Here is a 27,480-nt window from a genome sequence, read left to right on the forward strand (position 1 = left end):
ACCCTGGAGCCAGAAAGAGTACAAAGGAGAGTGACTAAACTGATAAGGGGCATAGAGGCTCTTGGTTATGAAGAAAGTTTAAAACAATTTTGAGGTTTGAGGCCATCCGGAAATGTCTGCAATATTCCGATAATGCAGCATGTCCCCCCCCCCCCCCCCACCTTCCCCTCCCGAGGTGATCCTGCCCATGACAGTCTGTATAAGATACGGCCGGTCATCAATCACTTTAGGGCCAAATTCAAATGACGTGAAGCTATACAAAATTTGTGAGAGTACCTCAGGGTACACTTACAAATTTCGTGTATACGAGGGGCGAGATTCCCGGATTCTACCCCCAGAATGTCCCCCCACTCTGGGTGTTACTGGGAAACTTGTGTGGGACCTTATGTACCCACTGCTGGATAAGGGTTACCACCTTTACATGGATAACTTTTTATACCAGTATCCCCTTGTTCCAGTCCCTTGCCGCCAGATCCACGTCCGCTTATTGGACCGTGCGGAAAAATCAACACGGCCTCCCTGCCCACCCCCTCCAGGTACCTATCCCCCAGAGGTGAGAGCCGTGCCCTTACCACTGGAAACCTGTTGCTGGTCAGGTATAAGGACAAGAGGGATGTCGTTATGCTGTCCACAATTCATGGTAACGGCATCACCCCTGTCCCTGTGCGAGGTACCGCGGCAACGGTCCTCAAGCCCGATTGTATCGTCGACTACAATCGGTATATGGGAGGAGTTGATCTCTTGGATCAAGTCCTCAAGCCATATAACGCCATGCACAAAACCCAGGCATGGTACAAAAAAGTTGTGGTCTACTTGGTACAGGTTGCCATGTACAACTCTTTTTTTGTACTATCCTGAAACGCTGGCAACTCAGGGACATTCCTCCAGTTCTATGAAGAGAAGTACGCTGAACCTTAAGTGGAGCGTGTGGACTGCTGGGGGCGCACGAAACAACCGATCAAAGACAGTGTTTTGGTTTCAGTAATGTTCCATTTATTCGTAAGACAACGCGTTTCGGGGTGCTAAAGTCCCCTTTATCAAGTCTAAAAGAGAGGTTAGGTAAGAAAGGAGAAACATATATTTGGAAACGTAAATTTTGTACTTCCCTATGGTAATTCTGTATGACAAACAGAAAACGTAGATAAATAAAATAGATAAATAAATACAAAAGTAAATAGGTATGGATAAATATAGCTGTAAATATAGAAACTATAGTATATACTGATAAAAATGGTAAATCTCACAAAAGTACACAAAAGGGAGAAGATTAAAAGTATATGTAGAAATAAATTAATAATATTAAGTCATGGACGATAAGATCAATACGGAATTAAAACAATGTTGTATCTATGCTGCTGTATTTATAATAAAATCTCTGTTATAAAAATGGGCTTTATGTTGTATTAGCCACAATACTGTAGGATAATAGTAACTGAAATCAATAAAGGGGGCATATGGCTGAAAAAGCACTATCGGATGTGGTTTGGCAAGTGTGATGTGTCCACTAGCAGGATGTTAAGGGGTGTATTATCTATTGGCCAACAGAGGGTGTTACTACTGTGGCTTTCTAGGAGTGGTTATAAAAAGGCATAGTCTTTCAGCCTTGGCGGCATCTTACCTGGGCCAGGAAGGCTAGGAGAGTTCCACTGCTCGTCTGGAGAGGCGCGTGTGAGACGCTGACCTCTTCAGTGCCCGCGTTGCTGAAGAAAAAGGGGAGTGGGTGGGAGGGGCTGGCCGGGTCGATGGGAGTGGCCTCCATGGGGGTGTGTGGTTGGGGGAACACGAACGGAGCCTGGGGGGGGGGGGGCGGTGAAAAGGAGGACTTATCCGGGCAGGGAGCTCATATGGAGGTGTGGTCAGGGGGAGCCGGGGATGGTGAAAATTGAGTACATGGAACAGGGCTGCATTGCGTGGTGAAGGGGCGGAGATGCCGCTGGCTTGTGAGGATCTGAGCTGGAGAGAGAGCGTGTGTCGGCCTGAGTTGGTGGGCGGCGAGTTCATATGGGGGCGTGGTTAGGTGTAGCGCCCGGGGAGAGAACTGAAGACTATTTAGAAAGGATGAAGGCAGAATAATCTTCTCCCTTTTGTGTACTTTTGTGAGATTTACCATTTTTATTAGTATATACTATAGTTTCTATATTTACAGCTATATTTATCCATACCTATTTATTTTTGTATTTATTTATCTATTTTATTTATCTACGTTTTCTGTTTGTCATACAGAATTACCATAGGGAAGTACAAAATTTACCTTTCCAAATATATGTTTCTCCTTTCTTAACTAACCTCTCTTTTAGACTTGATAAAGGGGACTTTAGCACCCCGAAACACGTTGTCTTACGAATAAATGGAACATTACTGAAACCAAAACACTGTCTTTGATCGGTTGTTTCGTGCGCCCCCAGCAGTCCACACGCTCCACTTAAGGTTCAGTGTACTTCTCTTCATTTCCATTACCCTAGTGGCAAGGTGGCTCTTGCCCAAGGTGTTAGGACGAATCTTGGCTGCACCAACCATCTCTTATTTACACTCGATCTCCATTGCAGTTGCATCCAATTGATGCAACTGCAATAGGTGAGCAAACCATTTCTTTTATTAGAGATTTGATTTGTTGAATTTACTTACCCTATGAGCGCCTTCTCTATCCCATCGGCCATTATATCCAGTTCTATGAGGCAGTCCTCAAGGCCCTGATCTTTTCGGACCGGGAAAGAGCAGGCCGGAGTACCTCGGGAACTGCAGGCGCCCGGATCGTCCCTGGCCAACACTTTCCAGGTGTGGTCCCCCATACTGGAAAAAAGGGACGAACCCAAAACCCCCAAAAAAGTGGAGTGTGTCGCATGATGGGGATACGGAAGGACACCACTACTCAGTGCGACACGTGCCCCGATCATCCGGGCCTCTGCATTGATGGTTGCTTCAGGGAGTATGACACTTCCATGGAGTACTAAATTTGTATCCCAATTTAGCACTGACATCGGATAAAAAAAAACTGTTTCTCAGACTTGACACCCAAAAAAACTAAAATAATTTATTAAAAGTAGACATATTAGGTATCGCCGTGTCGGTAATAATCTCCTCTTTAAAACTACCCCATGACCTAACCCCCCAGATTAACACGATCCAGAAAAAAAAATATAAATATAAAGAATTTTTTTTTGTCACCTTATATAACAAAAAGTTTAATAGCAAGCGATAGTCATATAGCCCCCAAAATAGTGCCAATAAAACAGTTGTCTCATCCCGCAAAAAATGAGCCCCCACATAGATAATAGAATACAATTAAATAAAAAAAAGACACTTAGACTTTAGAGATACAAAAATTATTTTTTGTATCAAAAAGGATAATATAGTCAAAAACTTATAGTCAATAGACTTTAGGTATCGCCGCGTCCGTAAGAATCTTCTCTATAAAAATATCCCATGACCTAACCCCCCAGATTAACACGGTTAAAAAAAAAAAAAAAGTGCCAAAACCGCTATTTTTGGCACTTTTCCATTTCAATCTATTTTTTCCGGTAACAAAACAAGGGTTAACAACCAAACAAAAGTTAAAATTTATTACCCTGGTACTGCAGTTTACAGAAACGCCACATTTGTGGTCGTAAACTGCTGTATCAGTAAATGGGAGGCCGCAAAAGGAAAGGACCGACATGGTTTCTGGAAGGCCGATTTTGATGGCCTTTTTTATTGACACCATGTCCCTTTTGAAGCCCACCTGATGCCCCCCTAGAGTAAAAACTCCCTAAAAGTGACCCCATCTAAGAAACTACACCCCTCAAGGTATTCAAAACTGATTATACAAACTTTATTAACCCTTTAGGTGTTCCTCAACAGTTAATGGCAAATGGAGATGTAATTTCAGAATTTCAATTTTTGGTAACCTTGCCTCACAAGAATGTAATATGGAGCAACCAAAAATCATATTTACCCAAAAAATGCCACATTATCCCGTAGTTTCCAAAACGGGGTAACTTTTAGGGAGTTTCTACTCCAGGGGTGCATCAGGGGGGTTGAAACAGGACACTGTGTAAATAAACTGGTCCATAAAAATCAGCTTTCCAAAAACCAAACGGCGCACCTTTCACTCTACTCCCAACTGTGTGGCCGTACAGTAGTTTACGGCCACATATTGGGTGTTTCTGTAAACGGCAGAGTCAAGGCAATAAAGATGCAGTCTTGTTTGGCTGTTAACCCTTGCTTTGTTAGTGTGAAAAATGGGTTAAAATGGAAAATTAGACCAAAAAAATGAAATTCTCAAATTTCATCCCCATTTGCCCATAACTTTTGTGCAACACCTAAAGGGTAATGACGTATGTAAAATCAGTTTTGAATACCTTGAGGGGTGTAGTTTCTTAGATGGGGTCACTTTTAGGGAGTTTCTGCTCTAGGGGTGCATCAGGGGGCTTCAAATGGGACATGGTGTAAATAAACCAGTCCATAAAAATCAGCCTTCCAAAAACCAAACGGTGCACCTTTCACTCTACGCCCCGCTGTGTGGCCGTACAGTAGTTTACGGCCACATATTGGGTGTTTCTGTAAACGGCAGAGTCAGGGCAATAAAGATATAGTCTTGTTTGACTGTTAACCCTTGCTTTTAGTGGAAAAAATGGGTTAAAATGAAAAATGTGGCAAAAAAATGAAAAATTAGGCAAAAAAATGAAATTCTCAAATTACATCCCCATTTGCCAATAAATCAGTTTTGAATACCTTGAGTGGTGTAGTTTCTTAGATGGGGTAATTTTTGGGTGGTTTCTATTATGTAAGCCTCGCAAAGTGACTTCACACCTGAACTGGTCCCTAAAAATTGAGTTTTTGTAAATTTCTGAAAAATTTCAAGATTTGCTTCTAAACTTCTAAGCCTTGTAACATCCCCAAAAAATAAAATATTATTCCCAAAATAAATCAAACATGAAGTAGACGTATGGGGAATGTAAAGTCATCACAATTTTGGGGGGTATTACTATGTATTGCAGAAGTAGAGAAACTTAAACTTTTTGGTAAATTAGGTAATTTTTTGTGCAAAAAAATTATTTTATTTTGCTTTATTTTACCAGTGTCATGAAGTACAATATGTGACGAAAAACAATCTCAGAATGGCCTAGATAAGTTAAAGCGTTTTAAAGTAATCAGCACTAAAAAGGGACACTGGTCAGATTTGCAAAAAAATGGCCTGGTCCTTAAGGTGAAATAAGGCTGTGTCCCTATGGGGTTAAGAACCCTGCTAGTCTCAAAAAAAAGGAGAAAACTTGACAACGATAACTCCTGCCCTAGGACTACAGTCCTTAGCAAATAATTAATATACAAAGTAGGTTGGTCACAAATTGCTGGAGAGCATACGAAATGAAGGATGTTTCCGCTTCTGTTGAACCACTTGCCATAGGGTTGAAGATTCCAAGGATACAGATGGTAAGTCCCAATCTACAAGCTCTGGAGGTGTAATTAATGTCCAGTGCAGAACAAAAGGCAGTGAGATCTTCAATGGTTTTCAGTTGTACAGATCTACCTTTCTATATAGCAATAAGGGAGGACCAGAATCCCCAGCCGTATGGTATTTTCTTAACTCTCAAGAGAGGCAGGAGTGGGCGGAACGCTCATCTTTCTTCTAGTGTGGACCAGGATAAATCCAGATAGATCTGCAGGGAAGAGCCTGCATACTCAATAGAGCGCATTGTGCAGCTTTGGACATAATAGCCGCATACAACTCAAAGTCATGCACTCTGTAGATAATATCATGAGGCATAGCAGAGGTTCCCTTATGTTGCAGGGCACTGTGGGCCCTATCCTATTTAATGACTCTCGGGGAAGTGTCATCAAGCATAGTATTGAAAAGGGACACCAGAACAGATTTCAGTTGTTTCTTATTTCCTCCTCCAGTTGCCCCTGCAACCTAAAATTATTTTGTCTTCCCCTATTATTGTGGTCCTCCAGATGACCGCTTCCTTCAAAGCAGATACATGGGCAGCTTTTGTACATGTTTACACAAATTATCTTGAGCCTCTTCCAAAAACTCCTGAAAAATCTCAGCCTTACAGATCTCATGTACCTCTAAATCAAGCGTCTTAAATACTTTTGTAGGCAATTGTTATATCTATTTAGGGAGGGATTTGGAAGGTCTGGGATGTTCCACCAATGAAGAGGCTTCTGAGATGGAATCTAAGGCGTCATCCCACAGATGTGGACGGAAATCTATACCTGTGAGGGAAATGGTCCTCTGGTGGTGCAGACCAGTCAGAACTGGAAGGCAGCAGGGTAGAAAACTGCTTAGTTAGCCCTGGGCTGGTGGTTTGGTGGCATAATGGAGTAGAAGCGCTGACCTGATTACATGTGGAACCAAGTCTGTGCCTACGGCTGAGTGGTGGAGATTGATATTGCGGGTGGAAAACCACTGCCAGCGATGAGAGATTTATCACATCTGAAATCTCTCAGAAGTGGCGGGGCAGCCATCAACAATCCCTGCGATTCTGAACCAGAGCCCGATGTGGCAGATGCAGTTGTGGTGGGGTAAAGGGTAAATAGGGTTCCCTATTAGTGCACAATAGACCTCCAGGGTCTCTTATGTAGCTGCGGTATGCAGGAGCTCTGAGGTTAAGCATCCATCTTCCTCAAGCTCCAGGCCATGCCCAGTAATTTTAGTTTTTACAGACCCCGCATAATTATGCCGTTAATTTGAATTGGAATCTATCAATGGTTACTAAGTCTTCGAGCAAGCGCATCCTATCGACTATTATAGGAGATATAGGGTACATAAATTGGTCGAACAACAGGCTCAATCTTAGCTATGTAGGCGCTTTAGATAACTTAAAGGACATACAGTATTGTGCCTGCCTGGAACTAGAATTACCTGGCATAGGCTCAAACCTCTATAATGTCATCTTACAGGTAACCCTTGTTCATGATTAATTGGTGATTCTTCTGTCCATATTAACCACCTCAGGACCGTCGCACGCAGGATTGCGTCCTGGCGGTGGCCCTGTTATTCCTCTTGGACGCGCCGGTGCGTCATCTCGCGAGAGGCGAGATTTCCTTTGAACGCGCGCACACAGGATCCGGAGGTAAACGAGTGCATCTACAGCCTGGCAGGCTGTAGATGCGATTATTTTTTTTTAACCCTTGAAAGGTATATCAGACGCTGTTTTGTTAACAGCGTCTGATATACCTGCTACCTGGTCCTCTGGTGGTCCCTTTTGCTTGGATCGACCACCAGAGGACACAGGCAGCTCTGTAAGTAGCACCAAACACCACTACACTACACCCCCCCCCCCCCGGTCACTTATTAACCCCTGATCACCCCATATGGATTCCCTGATCACACCCCTGTCATTGATCACCCCCCTGTAAGGCTCCATTCAGACGTCTGTATGTGTTTTGCACATCCTCGGATCCGCAAAATACATACAGACATCTGAATGGAGCCTTACAGGGGAGTGATCACCCCATATAGACTCCCTGATCACCCCCACTGTAAGCCTCCAATTCAGACGTCCGTATGTGTTTTGCGGATCCAAGGATCCGCAGATTTGCAAAACACGGACACCCCGGATCCGCAAAACAAGGACATCGGCAATGTGCTTTCTGCATTTTGCGGATCCGCACATTGCCAGAATAATATAGAAAATGCATTTTCTTGTCCGCAATTGCGGACAAGAATAGGACATGTTCTATAAGCTCTACAAAAAACGCAGTGTTCGCCCGATCAGGCCTGATCTTGTGCGCACACTTTTGTTCAGTCTGTCCCACCGCAGTGACAGAAATATATTTTTTTCTGATCACTGCAAAAACACCGTAAAATCGCTGCGGCGCTATATCACTTTTGAGGGGCATGGCGAGTTCATAGAAGATTTTTTTTGGGGGGGGGGGCACAGCTTTGTGGAAATTGATTTTTTACAAAGTCTCATATTCCACTAACTTGTTACAAATTAAGTCTCACATGAACTCACCATACCCCTCATGGAATCCAAATGCGTAAAAATTTTTAGACATTTATTTTCCAGACTTCTTCTCACCCTGTAGGGCCCCTAAAATGCCAGGGCAGTAAAAATACCCCACAAATGACCCCATTTCGGAAAGTAGACTAACTTGTGCACAAATTTTTTTTTCTATGAACTCGCCATGCCTTGGGGTGTCTTCTTTCCAAAATGGGGTCACGTGGGGTATTTATACTGCCCTGGCATTTTAGGGGCCCTAAAGCGTGAGAAGAAGTCTGGAATCCAAATGCCTAAAAATGCCCTCCTAAAAGGTACTCATTGGAATTTGGAATGTGGTATTGCCGTACTCAGGAGAAGTTGGGCAATGTGTTTTGGGGTGTATTTTTACATATACTTATGCTGGGTGAGAGAAATATCTCTGTCAAATGACAACTTTGTATAAAAAAAAATAGGAAAATGTGTCTTTTGCAGAGATATTTCTCTCACCCAGCATGGGTATATGTTAAAAGACACCCCAAAACACATTGCCCTACTTCTCCTGAGTACGGCGATACCACACGTGTGACACTTTTTTGCAGCCAAGATGCACAAAGGGGCCCATATTCCAATGAGTACTTTCAGGATTTCACAGGGCATTTTTACGCATTTGGATTCCAAACTACGTCTCACGCTTTAGGGCCCCTAAAATGCAAGGGCAGTATAAATACCCCACATGTGAAAAATGTTATACCCCACATGTGTAAAATTTTATTTTTTGTCACAAGTTAGTGGAATATGAGACTTTTGTAAGAAAAAAATGAAAATAAAAATAATTTCCCGCTAACTTGTGACAAAAAATAAAAACTCCCATGAACACACTATGCCCATCAGCGAATACCTTAGGGTGTCTACTTTCCGAAATGGGGTCATGTGTGGGGTGTTTCTACTGTCTGGGTATTGTAGAACCTCAGGAAACATGACAGGTGCTCAAAGTCAGAGCTGCTTCAAAATGCGGAAATTCACATTTTTGCACCATAGTTTGTAAACACTATAACTTTTACCCAATCCAATAAATATACACTTATTGCATTTTTTTTCCATCAAACACATGTAGAACAATACATTTAGAGAAAAATTAATATAGAAATGTAGTTTTATTTGAAAAATTTTACAACTGAAAGTGAAAAATGTCATTTTTTTGCAAAAATTTCGGTCAATTTTGATTAATAACAAAAAAGGTTAAAATGTCAGCAGCAATGAAATACCACCAAATGAAAGCTCTATTAGTGAGAAGAAAAGGAGGTAAAATTCATTTGGGTGGTAAATTGTATGACCGAGCAATAAACCGTGAAAGTAGTGGAGTGCAGAATTTTAAAAAGTGGTCTGGTCATTAAGGGGGTTTAACCCCTTAAGGACACAGCCTTTTTTCACCTTAAGGACCAGGCCATTTTTTGCAAATCTGACCAGTGTCACTTTAAGTGGTGATAACTTTAAAACACTTTGACTTATCCAGGCCATTCTGAGATTGTTTTTTTGTCACATATTGTACTTCATGACAATGCTAAAATTGGGTCAAAAAAGTAAATTTTTTTGCATTAAAAAAATACCTATTTTACCAAAAAATAGGAACTGTCCTCACTGGCTGCTAGATCCAAGATGGCGCAGGAAGCTGCCGCCGCGATGAACTATACAGAGGACTCTGATGACGAAGGTTCCTATACTGTGTCGGAGACACACAGTGAACTGGGCTCGATACCAATTACTAGAGCCTTTCTCAAGGAGTCCCTAGCCCTGGCTTTTGAACCTGTTTTGAAAGAACTAACTGCTATTAAATCAGAGTTTAAGCAAACGGGATACAGAGTGGCAGCCTTAGAGGATTCTCAGGCAGCTTTAACTAAGCACAGCCGGGCGCTACAAACTAAAGTTACGGAGATCCGTGAACAAATGAACTCCGCTTTCCTGCACCTGGAAGACCAGGAGAACAGGAGCCGTAGAAAGAACGTCCGCATTAGAGGCGTACTGGAAAGCGTGCAAAGAGAGGACATTCCAGATAAGGTCAGTCAGATCTTCGCCATATTATTGGGCCAAGAAAGGGCAGAGAAAATAATCGTAGAGAGAGCCCACAGGGCCCTCAGGCCCATACCGGCGCCAGATGCCCCGCCACGCGATATCATCTGCGGCTTGCTAAACTTTGTGGACACAGCCGCCATCTTAACCACCGCCAGACATAAAGGGGACATTACACTTGAGGGCGGCAAAATCCAGCTCTTTCAAGACCTTGCAGCTAGTACCTTAGCCAAGCGGAGGCAATTAACCACTTAAGGACCACAGGTTTATACCCCCCTAGTGACCAGGCCCTTTTTTACAAATCGGCACTCCACAACTTTAGCGGTTTATTGCTCGGTCATGCAACTTACCACCCAAATTAATTTTACCTCCTTTTCTTCTCACTAATAGAGCTTTCATTTGGTGGTATTTCATTGCTGCTGACATTTTTACTTTTTTTGTTATTAATCGAAATTTAACGATTTTTTTGCAAAAAATTACATTTTTCACTTTCAGTTGTAAAATTTTGCAAAAAAAACGACATCCATATATAAATTTTTCGCTAAATTTATTGTTCTACATGTCTTTGATAAAAAAAAAATGGTTTGGGTAAAAAAAAAAAATGGTTTGGGTAAAAGTTATAGCGTTTACAAACTATGGTACAAAAATGTGAATTTCCGCTTTTTGAAGCAGCTCTGACTTTCTGAGCACCTGTCATGTTTCCTGAGGTTCTACAATGCCCAGACAGTACAAACACCCCACAAATGACCCCATTTCGGAAAGTAGACACCCTAAGGTATTCGCTGATGGGCATAGTGAGTTCATAGAACTTTTAATTTTTTGTCACAAGTTAGCGGAAAATGATGATTTATTATTATTTTTATTTTTTTTCTTACAAAGTCTCATATTCCACTAACTTGTGACAAAAAATAAAAACTTCCATGAACTCACTATGCCCATCACGAAATACCTTGGGGTGTCTTCTTTCCAAAATGGGGTCACTTGTGGGGTAGTTATACTGCCCTGGCATTCTAGGGGCCCTAATGTGTGGTTAGTAGTTTGAAATCAAAATGTGTAAAAAATGGCCTGTGAAATCCGAAAGGTGCACTTTGGAATATGTGCCCCTTTGCCCACCTAGGCGGCAAAAAAGTGACACACATCTGGTATCGCCGTACTCAGGAGAAGTTGGGGAATGTGTTTTGGGGTGTCATTTTACATATACCCATGCTGGGTGAGAGAAATATCTTGGCAAAAGACAACTTTTCCCATTTTTTTATACACAGTTGGCATTTGACCAAGATATTTATATCACCCAGCATGGGTATATGTAAAATGACACCCCAAAACACATTGCCCAACTTCTCCTGAGTACGGCGATACCAGATGTGTGACACTTTTTTGCAGCCTAGGTGGGCAAAGGGGCCCACATTCCAAAGAGCACCTTTAGGATTTCACCGGCCATTTTTTACAGATTTTGATTTCAAACTACTTCGCACACATTAGGGCCCCTAAATTGCCAGGGCAGTATAACTACCCCACAAGTGACCCCATTTTGGAAAGAAGACACCCCAAGGTATTCTGTGAGGGGCATGGCGAGTTCCTGGAATTTTTTATTTTTTGTCACAAGTTAGTGGAATATGAGACTTTGTAAGGAAAAAATATATAAAAAAAAATCATCATTTTCCGCTAACTTGTGACAAAAAATAAAAAATTCTAGGAACTCGCCATGCCCCTCACGGAATATCTTGGGGTGTCTTCTTTCCAAAATGGGGTCACTTGTGGGGTAGTTATACTGCCCTGGCATTCTAGGGGCCCTAATGTGTGGTAATTAGTTTGAAATCAAAATGCGTAAAAATGGCCTGTGAAATCTGAAAGGTGCTCTTTGGAATGTGTGCCCCTTTGCCCACCTAGGCGGCAAAAAAGTGACACACATCTGGTATCGCCGTACTCAGGAGAGGTTGGGGAATGTGTTTTGGGGTGTCATTTTACATATACCCATGCTGGGTGAGAGAAATATCTCGGCAAAAGACAACTTTTCCCATTTTTTTATACAAAGTTGGCATCTGACCAAGATATTTTTCTCACCCAGCATGGGTATATGTAAAATGAGACCCCAAAACACATTCCCCAACTTCTCCTGAGTACGGCGATACCACATGTGTGACACTTTTTTGCAGCCTAGATGCGCAAAGCGGCCCAAATTCCTTTTAGGAGGGCATTTTTAGACATTTGGATCCCAGACTTGTTCTCACGCTTTCGGGCCCCTAACATGCCAGGGCAGTATAAATACCCCACATGTGACCCCATTTTGGAAAGACGACACCCTAAGGTATTCCGTGAGGGGCATGGCGAGTTCCTATTTTTTTTTTTTTTTGGCACAAGTTAGCGGAAATAGATTTTTTTTGTATTTTGTCACAAAGTCTCCCTTTCCGCTAACTTTGGACAAAAATTTCAATCTTTCATGGACTCAATATGCCCCTCATGGAATACCTTGGGGTGTCTTCGTTCCGGAATGGGGTCACATGTGGGGTACTTATACTGCCCTGGCATTTTAGGGGCCCTACAGCGTCAGAAGAAGTCTGGAATATAAATGTCTAAAAAAATTTACGCATTTGGATTCCGTGAGGGGTATGGTGAGTTCATGTAAGATTTTATTTTTTGACACAAGTTAGTGGAATATGAGACTTTGTAAGAAAAAAACAAAATAAACAAAAAATTTCCGCTAACTTGTGCCCAAAAAAATGTCTAAATGGAGCCTTACAGGGGGTGATCAATGACAGGGGGGTGATCAGGGAATCTATATGGGGTGATCACCCCCCTGTCATTGATCACCCCCCTGTAAGGCTCCATTCAGACGTCCGTATGATTTTTACGGATCCACTGATACATGGATCGGATCCGCAAAACACATGCGGACGTCTGAATGGAGCCTTACAAGGGGGTGATCAATGACAGAGGGGTGATCACCCAAATAGACTCCCTGATCACCTCCATCATTGATCACCCCCCTGTAAGGCTCCATTCAGACGTCCGTATGATTTTTTACGGATCCACGGATACATGGATCGGATCCGCAAAACACATGCGGACGTCTGAATGGAGCCTTCCAGGGGGGTGATCAATGACAGAGGGGTGATCACCCATATAGACTCCCTGATCACCTCCGTGATTGATCACCCCCCTGTAAGGCTCCATTTAGACGTCTGTATGATTTTTTACGGATCCACGGATACATGGATCGGATCCGCAAAACACATGCGGACGTCTGAATGGAGCCTTACAGGGGGGTGATTAATGACGGAGGTGATCAGGAAGTCTATATGGGTGATCACCCCTCTGTCATTGATCACCCCCCTGTAAGGCTCCATTCAGACGTCCGCATGTGTTTTGCGGATCCGATCCATGTATCAGTGGATCCGTAAAAATCATACGGACGTCTGAATGGAGCCTTACAGGGGGGTGATCAATGACGGAGGTGATCAGGGAGTCTATATGGGTGATCACCCCTCTGTCATTCATCACCCCCCTGTAAGGCTCCATTCAGACGTCCGCATGTGTTTTGCGGATCCGATCCATTCATCAGTGGATCCGTAAAAATCATACGGACGTCTGAATGGAGCAGTACAGGGGGGTGATCAATGACAGGGAAGTGATCAGGAAGTCTATATGCGTGATCACCCCCTTGTCATTGATCACCCCCCTGTAAGGCTCCATTCAGACGTCCGTATGCGTTTTGCGGATCCGATCCGTGGATCCGTAAAAATCATACGGACGTCTGAATGGAGCCTTACAGGGGGGTGATCAATGACGGAGGTGATCAGGGAGTCTATATGGGTGATCACTCCTCTGTCATTCATCACCCCCCTGTAAGGCTCCATTCAGACGTCCGCATGTGTTTTGCGGATCCGATCCATGTATCAGTGGATCCGTAAAAATCATACGGACGTCTGAATGGAGTCTTACAGGGGAGTGATCAATGACAGGGGGGTGATCAATGACAGGGAAGTGATCAGGAAGTCTATATGCGTGATCACCCCCTTGTCATTGATCACCCCCCTGTAAGGCTCCATTCAGACGTCCGTATGCGTTTTGCGGATCCGATCCATGTATCCGTGGATCCGTAAAAATCATACGGACCTCTGAATGGAGCCTTACAGGGGGGTGATCAATGACAGGGGTGGTGATCAGGGAGTCTATATGGGCTGATCAGTGGTTTATAAAGGGTTAATAAGTGACAGGGGGGGTGTAGTGTAGTGTAGTGGTGTTTGGTGCTACTTTAGTGAGCTACCTGAGTCCTCTGGTGGTCGATCCTAACAAAAGGGACCACCAGAGGACCAGGTAGCAGGTATATTAGACGCTGTTATCAAAACAGCGTCTAATATACCTGTTAGGGGTTAAAAAAATCACATCTCCAGCCTGCCAGCGAGCGATCGCCGCTGGCAGGCTGGAGATCCACTCGCTTACCTTCTGTTCCTGTGAACGCGCGCGCCTGCGTGCGCGCGTTCACAGGAAATCTCGGCTCACGCGAGATGACGCCTATTGGCGTTAGTGTGACCTGGGAGAGCCGCCGCGATGACGCCTTTCGGCGTTAGCGTGGCGGCAAGCGGTTAAAGCCACTTACGGATCTCCTAAGGGAGAGAAGGCACCCCCTGCGCTGGCTCTTTCCGTTTGGTCTATGTGCCACTATCAATGGGAAGCAAGTGGTTATCCGACATCCGGACGAACTTTCCAAAATGTGGGACGCTTTGCAGATTGATCCCCTAGTTATCCCCTCGTGGATGCCTATAGATGGAGATATGAAGATGCCACCCTTGCCCATATCTGAAGACTGGCGTGTTGTCAAGAAGTTCAAATACACTCTGGCTAAGAAGTGCCAAGCAGAACTTCAGGATACCTGAGGACGGTCTCACATTCTGTTCTGAATTACTTCTCTCTATTTGAGGTTAAATGCCAATAATGAGTTATAAGTGTTGAATCTTTTTCAATAATGGGTTAGGCTACTTTCACACCTGCGTTCAGGTGTCCGCTCGTGAGCTCCGTTTGAAGGGGCTCACAAGCGGCCCTGAACGCAGCCGTCTGGCCCTAATGCATTCTCAGTGGAGGCGGATCCACTGAGAATGCATCCGTCTGCCAGCCCTCAGCCTCCGCTCCGCTTAGTGAGCGGACACCGGAACGCTGCAAGCAGCATTCGGGTGTCCGCCTGGCCGTGCGGAGGCGAGTGGATCCGTTCCGACTTACAATGTAAGTCAATGGGGACGGATCCGCTTGAAGATGACACCATATGGCTCAATCTTCAAGCGGATCCGTCCCCCATTGACTTTCAATGTAAAGTCTGAACGGATCCGCTCAGGCTACTTTCACACTTAGAAAATTTTTCTAAATTATAATGCAGACGGATCCGTACTGAACGGAGCCACCGTCTGCATTAATATGAGCGGATCCGTTCAGAACGGATCCGATCGAACGCTAGTGTGAAAGTAGCCTTATTAGCCAGGTTCCCTGGACTTATAGGTTGTAATCCACATTGTTATGAAACTTTGCTGCTATAATCTTTGTGGGCATTTGTGACTCTCACTCCCACCATCGCCTCCTTAACCCCTTCATACCTCCTACTCGATATAGACCTTTTATACCGATTTGAGGAATGATGACACCTCCCTTATTAGGTAACAGTCCGAAACTAAGTGTTATCAGGCCCTATTTGACCCTCTTTATCTCCTAATCTAAAGGTCTGCTTTGTTTTATGCAGGAGGGCGATGGTGGAGTGCCAAGTCCTTTCATTTCCTCCCTCTGTCAAGGGAGTATATATGTCATTAGGTGCTTGTTTATACTTAATTTATTTTATTTTAATTTAATTTGATGAATGTTCATCTGCTTTACTCCTAATCACACAATTTTTGTTTGGAAAACCCATGAAAGTGATGTAACATTACAGCTATTGAATGTGTGGGTACCCACAGCTATGACGCTGGCAGGAGAGGAGGGGATAACCCTAAGTATGCAAGTGTATGATTTTTACTGGTTCCCTCCCCTCCTCCCAGAGTGTCCCACAAGCCAGTGCTGAGGGGCTCACACAGGCTGTGTGTCTTTCAAGGTACTCCTTCCTCACTCCAACCCCTATACTTTCTTCCCTCCTTTTATAATTAGATAATTTTATTTCTTCCGCCTCTTTACATTTGGTAGTTCCCTTTCCTTTATCTCTCTGTGTTTTCCCCTTCGCAGGAGGTCACTTCTGTGGTATGTTTTACCCGAGTATTATCATGCTCATCTCTGTATTTTTCTGTCCTGTAAATAGTTTCTCAAGACGGGTTCGGTGTCCTATAACATTTATCTCACAAGGATGTATCCCCCTTCGGTGCTCTGCAACTACCCATTTCATATGGATCCTTTGAAGGCAATTACTCTTAATGTAAACGGGCTTAATACTCCCCAAAAGAGAAGTCAGGTCTTCCAGATGCTCAGGAGAGAGGGGGCAGACCTACTGTTCTTGCAAGAGACACATTTCAGACACAACCACGTACCTACTCTCACTTCCAGACACTATACGAAATGGTTTCATAGTACTCACTCTTCGGCCTCTAGAGGCGTATCCATCGGAATAGGTTCCAATGTCCCCTTCAAAACTCAGGCGCACTACATAGACCCTGAAAGCAGATACTTGTTCCTGAAAGGAACGCTTTTTGGTCATAAGCTGACTTTAGTTAATGTTTAGGCCCCTAACACTAATCAAATTCCTTGGCTAATTAAGATGTTGGGCTCCCTGGAAGATTTTAGAGAAGGAATCCTGATCCTGGGAGGAGATTTAAACTTAGTACTTGACCACCCCATGGACTCCACTTCCTGTACCCCCAAATTTTCAGCTGCACAAAAGCGTAAACTTCGGAAGGCACTTTCCACACACCAAATATCAGATGCCTGGAGGCTGGCTCACCCTAGGGACAGGGACTATACTTTTTACTCAGCTGTCCATAGATCCTATCAGCGTCTAGACTACCTGTTCATCTCCAATCATGTTTTGGAGAGACTTAAATCCTCCACTATTGGACAGATCACTATATCTGATCATGGCCCGGTCTCTCTGGTGATCCAGTTAAAAGGTCTTCCCCCCCAGGGAGTGGTCATGGAGACTCAACGAAACCCTTCTGGAAAATGAAAAGGATAGAGGTAAATTAGAAGAGAAACTCAAAACCTTTTTTGAATTAAACGACACCCCTTCTATGAGTAAGACAATGATGTGGGAGGCCCATAAGGCGTTTATCAGAGGGGAGCTTATCTCTCTCGGATCCTGGGTGCGTAAGCAAAGATCAGCTGAGATTGACTCCATTCTAGCTCAAATCTCCGCCATGGAAAGCATTAATAAAAGTAGCCCCTCTGATACGAACTATGAGGACATTCTTAGACTGAGGAGTCAGTTGAAGGACCTATTAAATATTAAATCGGCTAAGGCCCTCAGATCAACCAAATATAAGTTTTATATCCATGGAGATAGGGGCTCCAAACTCCTCTTCCAGATGATTAAGGGTCAAAGAGAGAAAGCTTTTATCTCCAACATCAAATCAGATAAGGGCCTCCAGCTCACCAATACCCCTGCAATAGCAGAAGAATTCGCCAGTTTTTACTCTTCTCTCTATAATCTGGCACCCAATGATCCACACCAAACTATCACCAAGATTAACACTTTCTTGGAAACAGTTAAAGTCCCGACCCTGGGAGACATTGACAAAGACATGCTACTTTCCCCAGTTACAGAAACAGAAGTGCTTGAGGTGTTGGCGAGTATCCCCTCAGGAAAATGCCCAGGCCCTGATGGACTACCCATAGTATATTATAAAAAATTTAAAAACACTCTAGTCCCACAATTAGTTGAATTATGTAATTTCGTCTTAAAAGGACATCCCCTTCCACCACAATCACTCATTGCCCACATAACTGTCATCCCTAAGGAGAGGAAAGACCCTACTAAATGTAGCAGCTACAGACCAATCTCCCTGCTTAACGTAGATGTCAAATTGTGGGCCAAGCTCCTCAGTCAAAGAATAGCGAAGTTGCTACCCAAGTTAATTGGTGAAGAACAAGCAGGATTTGTTAAAGGCCGTGAAGGCAAAAACAATGTTAGCAGAGTCTTACACGCCATATATTACGCAAAAAAACATGGGATCCCCTTAACGCTATTAGGTACTGATGCTGAAAAAGCATTTGATAGGGTTAACTGGGTTTTTATGAAAAGTGCGCTGCATCATTTCGTCTTCCCGAGCTCCTTTATCTCAGCCATATTCTCACTCTACTCACGTCCCTCTGCTAGAGTCCTCATTAATGGATCTCTCTCTCCTCCTTTCTCTATCTCTAATAGGACAAGGCAGGGCTGCCCCCTCTCTCCAGCATTATTCATACTATCTCTTGAGATGTTGCTATGCAAGTTAAGAGATTCTGAGACTATCAAGGGCCTTGAAGTGAACAGCACAATCCACTCGCTGGCAGCCTTTGCGGATGACCTGCTTCTCTTAATAACAAATCCAAAGGACGCTATCCCGGAAGTGATTAAATTATTTTCAGATTTTGGCGAAGTTTCTAATTTCAAGGTCAACTACGACAAATCTGAAATACTTAACATAACAGCCTTGGAAAAACATATCTCAGAGGTCAAAGCACGCACCTCTTTCCAATGGCCTAAAGAGGCTATTAAGCACCTAGGTATTATGATACCAGCAAATCCACTTCACTTATTTAGACTTAATTATGCCCCTTTATTAAGCAAAATTAAAACCTTCCTAACTTCAATTAAACTCCCTTTCCTTTCGTGGCTGGGTAAGAAAAACCTCTTGTCCACTTATGTCCTACCTCAGTTCCTATATATCCTGAGATGCCTACCAATCCCCCTGTCAAACAAATATCTCTCGGACATCCAAATCTTATTCAGTAACTTTCTTTGGTCCAACAAAAAACCACGCTTAGCCTATTCTCTACTGATTAGGAAAAGGAATAATGGTGGATTATCTCTACCTGACCTACAGTCTTACCTCCATGCTATACAGCTAGAAAGGTGGATTGAACTGGCTAAACCCCATAATAAGTCCCTACATATTGAACTGGAAAAAGAGGAAAGCTCCCCTTAGTGCCTTAACGCGCTGCATGTTTCAGTATTGTAAAAAAAAACTAGGCCTTGTCATTGTCTACCTCCAAATTATCACCCATCGCCCCCCTAGCTGTCCTCCCCTTCTTCCTGAATTCAGATAAGAATGACTTCCATAAAGCATGGTTTTACCTGACTGACCTTAGGATTTCGGACCTAATCAACACCCCAGACCTTCCCGAGTTCCTAAAATTGATCCAAAGCCATGTACCCAGTCATCTAAGATCTGTGTTAGTAGAACTGGATATTGAGCTCTGTTGTAAAAAATATAAGAAATTACATACAAAGTCCCAGAAGGATCCAACTTGGCTCGAAAATTATACCCTACATCCCAATACTCCCCCTAAAATTCTCTCAAAATTATACTCCCAACTGTTACTAGATTCCTCAGGGGCGAAGCCTACCTATCTACGAGCATGGGAGAGAGAATTGCAGATTTCTTTGTCAGAGGAGGAGGTTAGAATAATACTAAGACAATCTCATGGATTCTCAAGATGCATACGCTTTCAGGAAAACTCCTTTAAAATACTATCAAGATGGTATAAAACTCCTGACTTCCTATACAGAGCCCATCTTTCCCCCACGGACAAGTGCTGGAGATGCCAGTGTTACGCTGAGCGCTCCGGGTCCCCTGCTGGCCGCGGAGCGCTCACAGCGTATACCCCCAGGCAGCACTCCAGTGTCTCGGCGTGTGCGTCCTCGCTCTCTAGGGCGCGCGTGCGCCGGGACTCTTAGATTCAAAGGGCCAGTGCACTAGTGATTGGTGCCTGGTCCAAAAGGGATATTAAGGGTTAAGGTTTGTGAGAGGCAGTGCTGACTTAATTAGGCTGCACCTGTGCACTGCCCATTTATACCTTCTCCTCCCACAGCTTCCTGCCGGATCTTTGTGCCTTGTGCCTCAGAGAAAGCGTTCCACAGTGTTTGTGTGCCTTGTGCCTCAGAGAAAGCGTTCCACAGTGTTTGTTTGCCTTGCCTGTTGCCGAACCCGTTGCTACCGTCTACTCGCCTTAGAACCTTTGCCGCCTGCACTGACCTCTGCTACGTCCGACTACGCTCTTGCCTTCTCCCTGTGTACCACGCCTTATCAGCTGCCAGAGAGGTCGAGTTGTTACTAGGGGACACGACCTGGTAGTTACCGCCGCAGCAAATCCATCCCGCCTTGCGGCGGGCTCTGGTGAAGACCAGTAACTGCTTAGAACCGGTCCTTTAGTACAACCCGCGCCATCGCCTCTCTGGTCCAGAGGATCCACTACCTGTCCTGCCGGTACGTGACAGCCAGGAGGATCGGGGCTCCATCTCCCACATTTGGTGGTCCTGTAGAAGTATTTCAATGTTCTGGACAGAGGTTGAAAGTACTATAAATAAAGTCTGCAGCTCTCACATTTCACTGTCCCCTACACTCGTTCTGCTTTGGTTGCCGCAGAGTGATTTCAGACCCTCTAGTAGAAAACTGGCCACTCATATGATCTCGGCAGCTAAATACGTTATTCCAACCAAATGGAAATGCCCTGAACCCCCTTCCATTAAAGAATGGCTGAACAAAATTCACCAAATTTGCCTCATGGAAGAAATGGCAGGTTGGGATAGAGGCAACAGGTAGGCTTTTCTAAAAATCTGGCAACCATGGTTGAACTTTTATGGGACTTAAAAATAGGTTGAAGATCCCCCTTACTTACGGTGCCTGTAGATTGTGTGTTAGTCCTAGGTCTTAGATAGAGGATTGGTCCTCCACCTCTCCCTTACTCCCCCTTCAAAGTTACCGACACTGGTATGACCTGACTACTACTACTACTATTAACATTCTCTCATTTGATGCCCTAGCATAAGATAAAGGTATCCTAACGAATTTCATTCATGGGTGTATTTGGTTGCTTAACTACGAACTTAGCTATCTCTTTTCTATATACTGGCATACATCCTTGTTCTATAGACACAACTCGGGCCACTCTGTTGTACTGTTATTATGTCTTGAGACAGTTTTTTTCTCCTTTGTTACCTGACAGTTCAGCCGAAACTGTGGGACCACAGTTGTAGATTTGTACTCAACTTCATTAACCGAAGGTTAATATACCTTGAACCCAATTTTTTTTTCCTAACAGGATATTCATAAAGCCTATATTGTGATCTGATACTTGTTCAATATATGTCTAATTCATTTGAATCACCTCTCGTCTACCTGTATGGGAATGGTCCACTCAAATACTCCAACTGTGTTGTATAACATAATTGTACTCTACGAACTGTATATGTTTGTTATTGTTTTTTCTTTATTGAAAATCTCAAAATAAAGAATATACAAAAACTGATTTTACAAACTTCGTTAACCCTTTAGGTGTTGCAAATGGGGATGAAATTTGCGAATTTCATTTTTTTTGCCTAATTTTCCATTTTAACCCATTTTTTCCACTAACAAAGCAAGGGTTAACAGCCAAACAAGACTGTATCTTTATTGCCCTGACTGCCGTTTACAGAAACACCCCATATGTGGCCGTAAACTACTGTACGGCCACACAGCGGGTCGTAGAGTGAAAGGTGCGCTGTATGGCTTTTGCAAGCCAGATTTTGCTGGACAGTTTTTTGGACACCATGTCCCATTTGAAGCCCCCTGATGCACACCTAGAGTAGAAACTCCATAGAAGTGACCCCATCTAAGAAACTACACCCCTCAAGGTATTCAAAACTGATTTTACAAACTTTGTTAACCCTTTAGGTGTTGCATAAGATTTAATGGAAAATAGAGATACAATTTCAAAATTTCACTTTTTTTTGCAGATTTTCCATTTTAATATTTTTTTTCCAGTCACAAAACAAGGGTTAACAGCCAAACAAAACTCATAATTTATGGCCCTGATTCTGTAGTTTACAGAAACACCCCATATGTGGCCGTAAACCGCTGTATGGGAACACGGCAGGGCGCAGAAGGAAAGGAATGCCATACGGTTTTTGGAAGGCAGATTTTGCTGGACTGTTTTTTTGACACCATTTCCCATTTGAAGCCCCCCTGGAGTAGAAACTCCAAAAAAGTTACCCCATTTTAGAAACTACGGGATAGGATGGCAGTTTTGTTGGTACTAGTTTAGGGTACATATGATTTTTGGTTGCTCTATATTACACTTTTTGTGCGGCAAGGTAACAAGAAAAAACTTTTTTAGCCCTTTTTTTTTGTTATTTACAACATTCATCTGACAGGTTAGATCATGTGGTAATTTTATAGAGCAGGTTGTCACGGACGCGGCGATACCTAATATGTATACCATTTTTTTTATTTATGTAAGTTTTATACAATAACTTCATTTTTAAAACCAAAACAATGTTTGTGTCTCCATAGTCTGAGCCATAGTTTTTTCAGTTTTTGGGCGATTATCTTGAGTAGGATCTCATTTTTTGCGGGATGAGATGACGGTTTGATTGGTACTATTTTGGCGTACATGCAACTTTTTTTATCACTTTTATTACCTTTTTTGGGAAGTAAGGTGGGCAAAATTTCAATTTTCTCATAGTTTTAATTTTTTTATTTTTATGCCGTTCACCATGCAGGGAAAGTAACATGACCGTTTTATATATCAGGTTGTTACGGACGCGGCGATACCTAATATGTGTAGTGTATTTTATTTTTTAAAATTTTATTCAGTGATCAATGTTTTTTTTTTTTTATCTTAACTTTTTTCACTTTTTTTTGCATTTTTTTTTTTACCCAGACCCACTTGGTTCTTGAAGATCCAGTGGGTCTGATGTCTGCATAATACAGTACAGAACCCTATATAGGGTTCTGTACTGTATTTTACTTGCACTGAACAGATCTATGCTTTTAGCATAGATCTGTTCAGCACCATGGACAGCAGGACGCCTGAGCAGGCGTCCTGTTGCCATGGGAGCCTTGCAAAGGCACAGTAGCCCCCCGATGGAGAGGGAGGAAGCTCCCTGACCGATGACAGTTAACCTTTTCCATACAGCGGTCCGTACGGAACGCGGTATGGAAAGGGTTAAACGGCTGACATCTGCGCAGATGTCAGTCGTTTATACCAGGGTGTCAGCAATGTGCTGGCACCCTGGTAGAAGCCAACGAATTTTCAAGGGGAGGCGGGCGGGGGATCGCGATCCCGCCTGCCGCCCGCAACGCACTTACCGCCTGCGACACCCCCCCTGCACCACCTGCCGGCATCAAATCGTGCAGGGCCGGTGAAAAATCTTGATATTAGGAACTCTAAAGTTTCTGATCAGAAACTGCTTTTGGCGTAGCAAACCGCAGGTCTGAATTGACCTGCGGTTTGCTGCGATCGCCGACACGGGGGGTCACATGACCCCCCCCTGGCGTTGTGACAGGATGCCGGCTGAATGATTTCAGCCGGCATCCTGTTCAGATTAACCCCTGGGGCGCCGGAATGCATATTTAAAGTTAGGATGTACCGGTACGTCCTGTGTCCTTAAGGACTCGGGGAAACAGTCCTTAAGGGGTTAAAGGGAACCTGTCATGTGGATATTTGATTATAATCTAACTAATTATATACAATCATTAACTACTAAAAAGTACCTTAGATGTACTCACTGGTGTGACAGATGGTTACCTCATAATATACACACAAAGATGCCGCATGCTAATGAGCTGATTCGAGTCCGGCGTGATGTCATTGAGTCCCGCGTATATTTAATAGTGAATAGTTAATGTTGCCAAACAAACAGACTAGAACAAGAAAAAATATCTAGTGGTGTGTTTTTTTTGAAGCTGACAATAAGCTGCTAGATGTTCACCATAAAGACATTACTGCCTCACGCATAGGTTAAAAAATAGTAGCAACTTCTGTTGTAAATCTGCTGGAAAAGTTGAAAAATATATAAATATATAATCCTCAAATATATACAGGTTTAAAATATCTTTCATTATAATAGTTGCAGACTATTTAGAATTTTGGGTACCCCCATTAACCCAATAAGATCACAGATGTTACCACAGAAATTCAAAAAACACCGTACATATGTTTCTGGAATACTGCACTACCAGGACTTTTGACTCAACCTGAACTCTCAAAGAATGCTGGCAGCTGCCATCAGATTGTTGCACAGTTTTTAGTAGTAAAACCGCACCTAAAAATATAGTACGGTAATTCTGCAGATGCTGTGAGCTGTATATAAAGTTTACTGTGTACATGAGATGTATACAGCAGGATTACTATCAGTAGTATACCTCCAACCCATGGCAAATACAACTGTGTGTTATACAGTTGTATATGTTGTCTATTAACTGCTGTTTAAAAAAAAAAGGAAACCGTAGAATATACTTTTATTTATCTTTGTATTAAAGTGCATATTTGGCTATGTTATACAAGTACAAAATAAAATTAAAGGTTTGCAGAGGCATTGTGCACCAATATATGTCTCAGGAATTTACGGCACACTTTCAAACACAGTGTGACCAAGGCTTAAGATTAACAGTTAAGAACCATAATAAGACAATATCGTTAAGAGTCTACAACAACAAAAAAAGTCACAAATTAACACATGTACTGTATAAACTTAGAAAAAATGTGTGGTATATGTGAATATACCCACAGTATTGACTTTATTGGTAGTCTATACATGAATAAACCTGCATGAAATGTGGGGGGAAAAATAATCAAAATGCAAAGTGAGAGCAAAGCCTAGCAAACACTAAAATTGGTGAAAATAACTTGTGTATTTTTCTTTTCAGGGGAGGTCACCCCAGGATTGACACAGACAGAGTATGCCCTTCGTCGTCACAAGCTGATGTCTAATATACAGAAAGAATCTCAAGCTTTGGGCCTTGAAACAGATCATGCTGCAGTGTTCTTATCAAGTGCTACAATGTTCATGTCAAATGACATTCCATTTCCTTTTCATCAGAACAACGACTTTCTCTACTTGTGTGGATTCTTGGAGCCAGATAGCATCCTTCTTTTACAAAGCAGCCCAGGGCATCCAATGCCATCTCACATAGCCACGCTCTTTGTCCCACGCAGAGACTCTGGACGGGAATTATGGGATGGACCTCGCTCTGGTCCAGATGGAGCAGTTGCACTGACTGGCGTAGACCAAGCATATCCAATAGAAGAATTTAAACATGTATTACCCAGGCTATTTGGTATGTGCATTTAACATTTTTAAACTAATATTTTTTTTTTTAAAAACATAAAGGCAATGTTTTAGCTCGGCAAGCAGAATGCTGTGTTAAACTTCCCATTATTATTTTCTATTAAAGAGGACCTGTCATTTTCCTTGACTTGCTCGTTTTAGCTAATATTCCCCATCAAATAATTCTGAAGCATTTTTATTATTATAATTTGATGTTGTCTAGCATTCCTCAGTTATTACTTCTGAATATTTATGAATACATTGACAACTGGGCAATATCATTCCTCTTGTTTAGGGGGCATGCCTTTCCACAGTCAGACACATCCCCCAACAAGAAAGCCCAGTCATCAATTTTTTTCATAAATTCCTAAGAATAACCGAGGGTAGAGCATGTGGAGCAAAGATGCTCCAGAATAGTTTTTTCATGGCAAATAAAAGTATTTTCTAAAATCGACATGTCCGTAAAGATGACAGATCCTCTTTCACCAGCTTCCGAACCGCCTAACGCAAGGATGCGTCCTGCGGGCGGCCGAGTTATTCCTTGTTGACGCATCGGCGCGTCATCTCGCGAGACGCAAGATTTCCTGTGAACGCGCGCTCACAGGAGCGGAAGGTAAACGAGTTGATCTACAGCCTGCCAGTGGCGATCATTCGCTGGCAGGCTGTAGATGCGATTTTTTTTTTTTTTTTACCCTTGAAAGGTATACCAGACGCTGTTTTGTTAACAGCGTCTGATATACAGTACATTCTACAGACCAAAAGTTTGGACACACCTTCTCAATCAAAGAGTTTTCTTTATTTTCATAACTATGAAAATTGTAGATTCACACTGAAGGCATCAAAACTATGAGTTAACACATGTGGAATTATATACATAACAAAAAAGCTTGAAACAACTGAAAATATGTCATATTCTAGGTTCTTCAAAGTAGCCACCTTTTGCTTTGATTACTGCTTTGCACACTCTTGACAAAATTTTTGTCACAAGTTAGTGGAATATGAGACTTTGTAAGAAAAAAAATATATATCATTTTCCGCTAACTTGTGACAAAAAATAAAAACTTCCATGAACTCACTATGCCCATCAGCGAATACCTTAGGGTGTCTACTTTCCGAAATGGGGTCATTTGTGGGGTGTTTCTACTGTCTGGGCATTGTAGAACCTCAGGAAACATGACAGGTGCTCAGAAAGTCAGAGCTGCTTCAAAATGCGGAAATTCACATTTTTGCACCATAGTTTGTAAACACTATAACTTTTACCCAAACCAATACATTTATACTTATTGCATTTTTTTTTAATCAAAGACATGTAGAACAATAAATTTAGAGAGAAATTTATATAGAAATGTCGTTTTATTTGAAAAATTTTACAATAGAAAGTGAAAAATGTCTTTTTATTTTTTTTTTTTAAAAATTTCGGTCAATTTTTATATAAAAAAAAGTTAAAATGTCAGCAGCAATGAAATACCACCAAATGAAAGCTCTATTAGTGAGAAGAAAAGGAGGTACAATTCATTTGGGTGTTAAGTTGTATGACCGAGCAATAAACCGTGAAAGTAGTGTAGTGCAGAATTGTAAAAAGTGTTCTGGTCATTAAGGGGGTTTAAGCTAGGGGAGCTGAGGTGGTTAAAGTGTTCTGCCCACAATTAACTCATATTTACTTTATTGAACTGTCATCAGTTAGGAGGTCCAGACTGTTTCCTACGCACCGCTCATTTCTATAGAGAACATCAGTCCATTCCAATTATTCTCTTGCTGCGACAAGAACTGGGGTTTGGTGCACCCTTCTCTGCAACAGTAAGTTGGGTTACAGAGGTTCGACTCTGTTATGATCTGTGGTATTGAAGAGTCCTAAAACTAAAACAGCTGTGTTCTGGATTCCTGCACAAGGTTTTTTTTTATTTTAAAATCCATTGCTGTTTTTTGAGTCAGTCATGAATAAAGGATCGCAAAATATAAAGAACTAACTTCTATCTAATTTCTGACTTAGCCTACTGATACATTTTTGAAGACAATGTTCACATGAGCAAAGTCAGCTGGTGTTTCTGCTGTGGAATGTAAACGTTTCCGCTTCATAGTCCACATTCAAAATAGCATGAAAAACTTCCCATTGACTTAAATGTAAGTAAAACACTACCATGGGCACATGATGCACCAGTTGGTTTGAAAAACATTTGTGAAGTGGCTGATTTGCTGAAGGTTTTCCATATAAGTCAATAGGAAAGTGGTAAAGCACATTAAGTAAAGGGCCTATCTGTAGTGTATTTGGAGTTTATGCAACCCAAAAAAGACCTGTTTTCAGCTTCTAAT

General features: G+C 42.5%; 1 protein-coding gene across 7 annotated transcripts in view; it reads left to right on the top strand.

The window, feature by feature from the left end:
• The window catches only part of XPNPEP3 (X-prolyl aminopeptidase 3), a 548,503-nt gene that overhangs the window by 112,799 nt on the left and 408,224 nt on the right, over positions 1 to 27,480 (top strand). For all 7 annotated transcript variants that reach the window (XM_044302131.1, XM_044302133.1, XM_044302134.1 and 4 more), the window contains one exon: positions 24,770 to 25,180. In XM_044302131.1, the coding sequence (XP_044158066.1) occupies positions 24,770 to 25,180 (411 nt within the window). The remainder of the gene's footprint in view (positions 1 to 24,769; positions 25,181 to 27,480) is intronic.

Source organism: Bufo gargarizans, chromosome 7 (genome assembly GCF_014858855.1).
Source record: "Bufo gargarizans isolate SCDJY-AF-19 chromosome 7, ASM1485885v1, whole genome shotgun sequence".
Classification (NCBI taxonomy): Eukaryota; Metazoa; Chordata; class Amphibia; order Anura; family Bufonidae; genus Bufo; species Bufo gargarizans.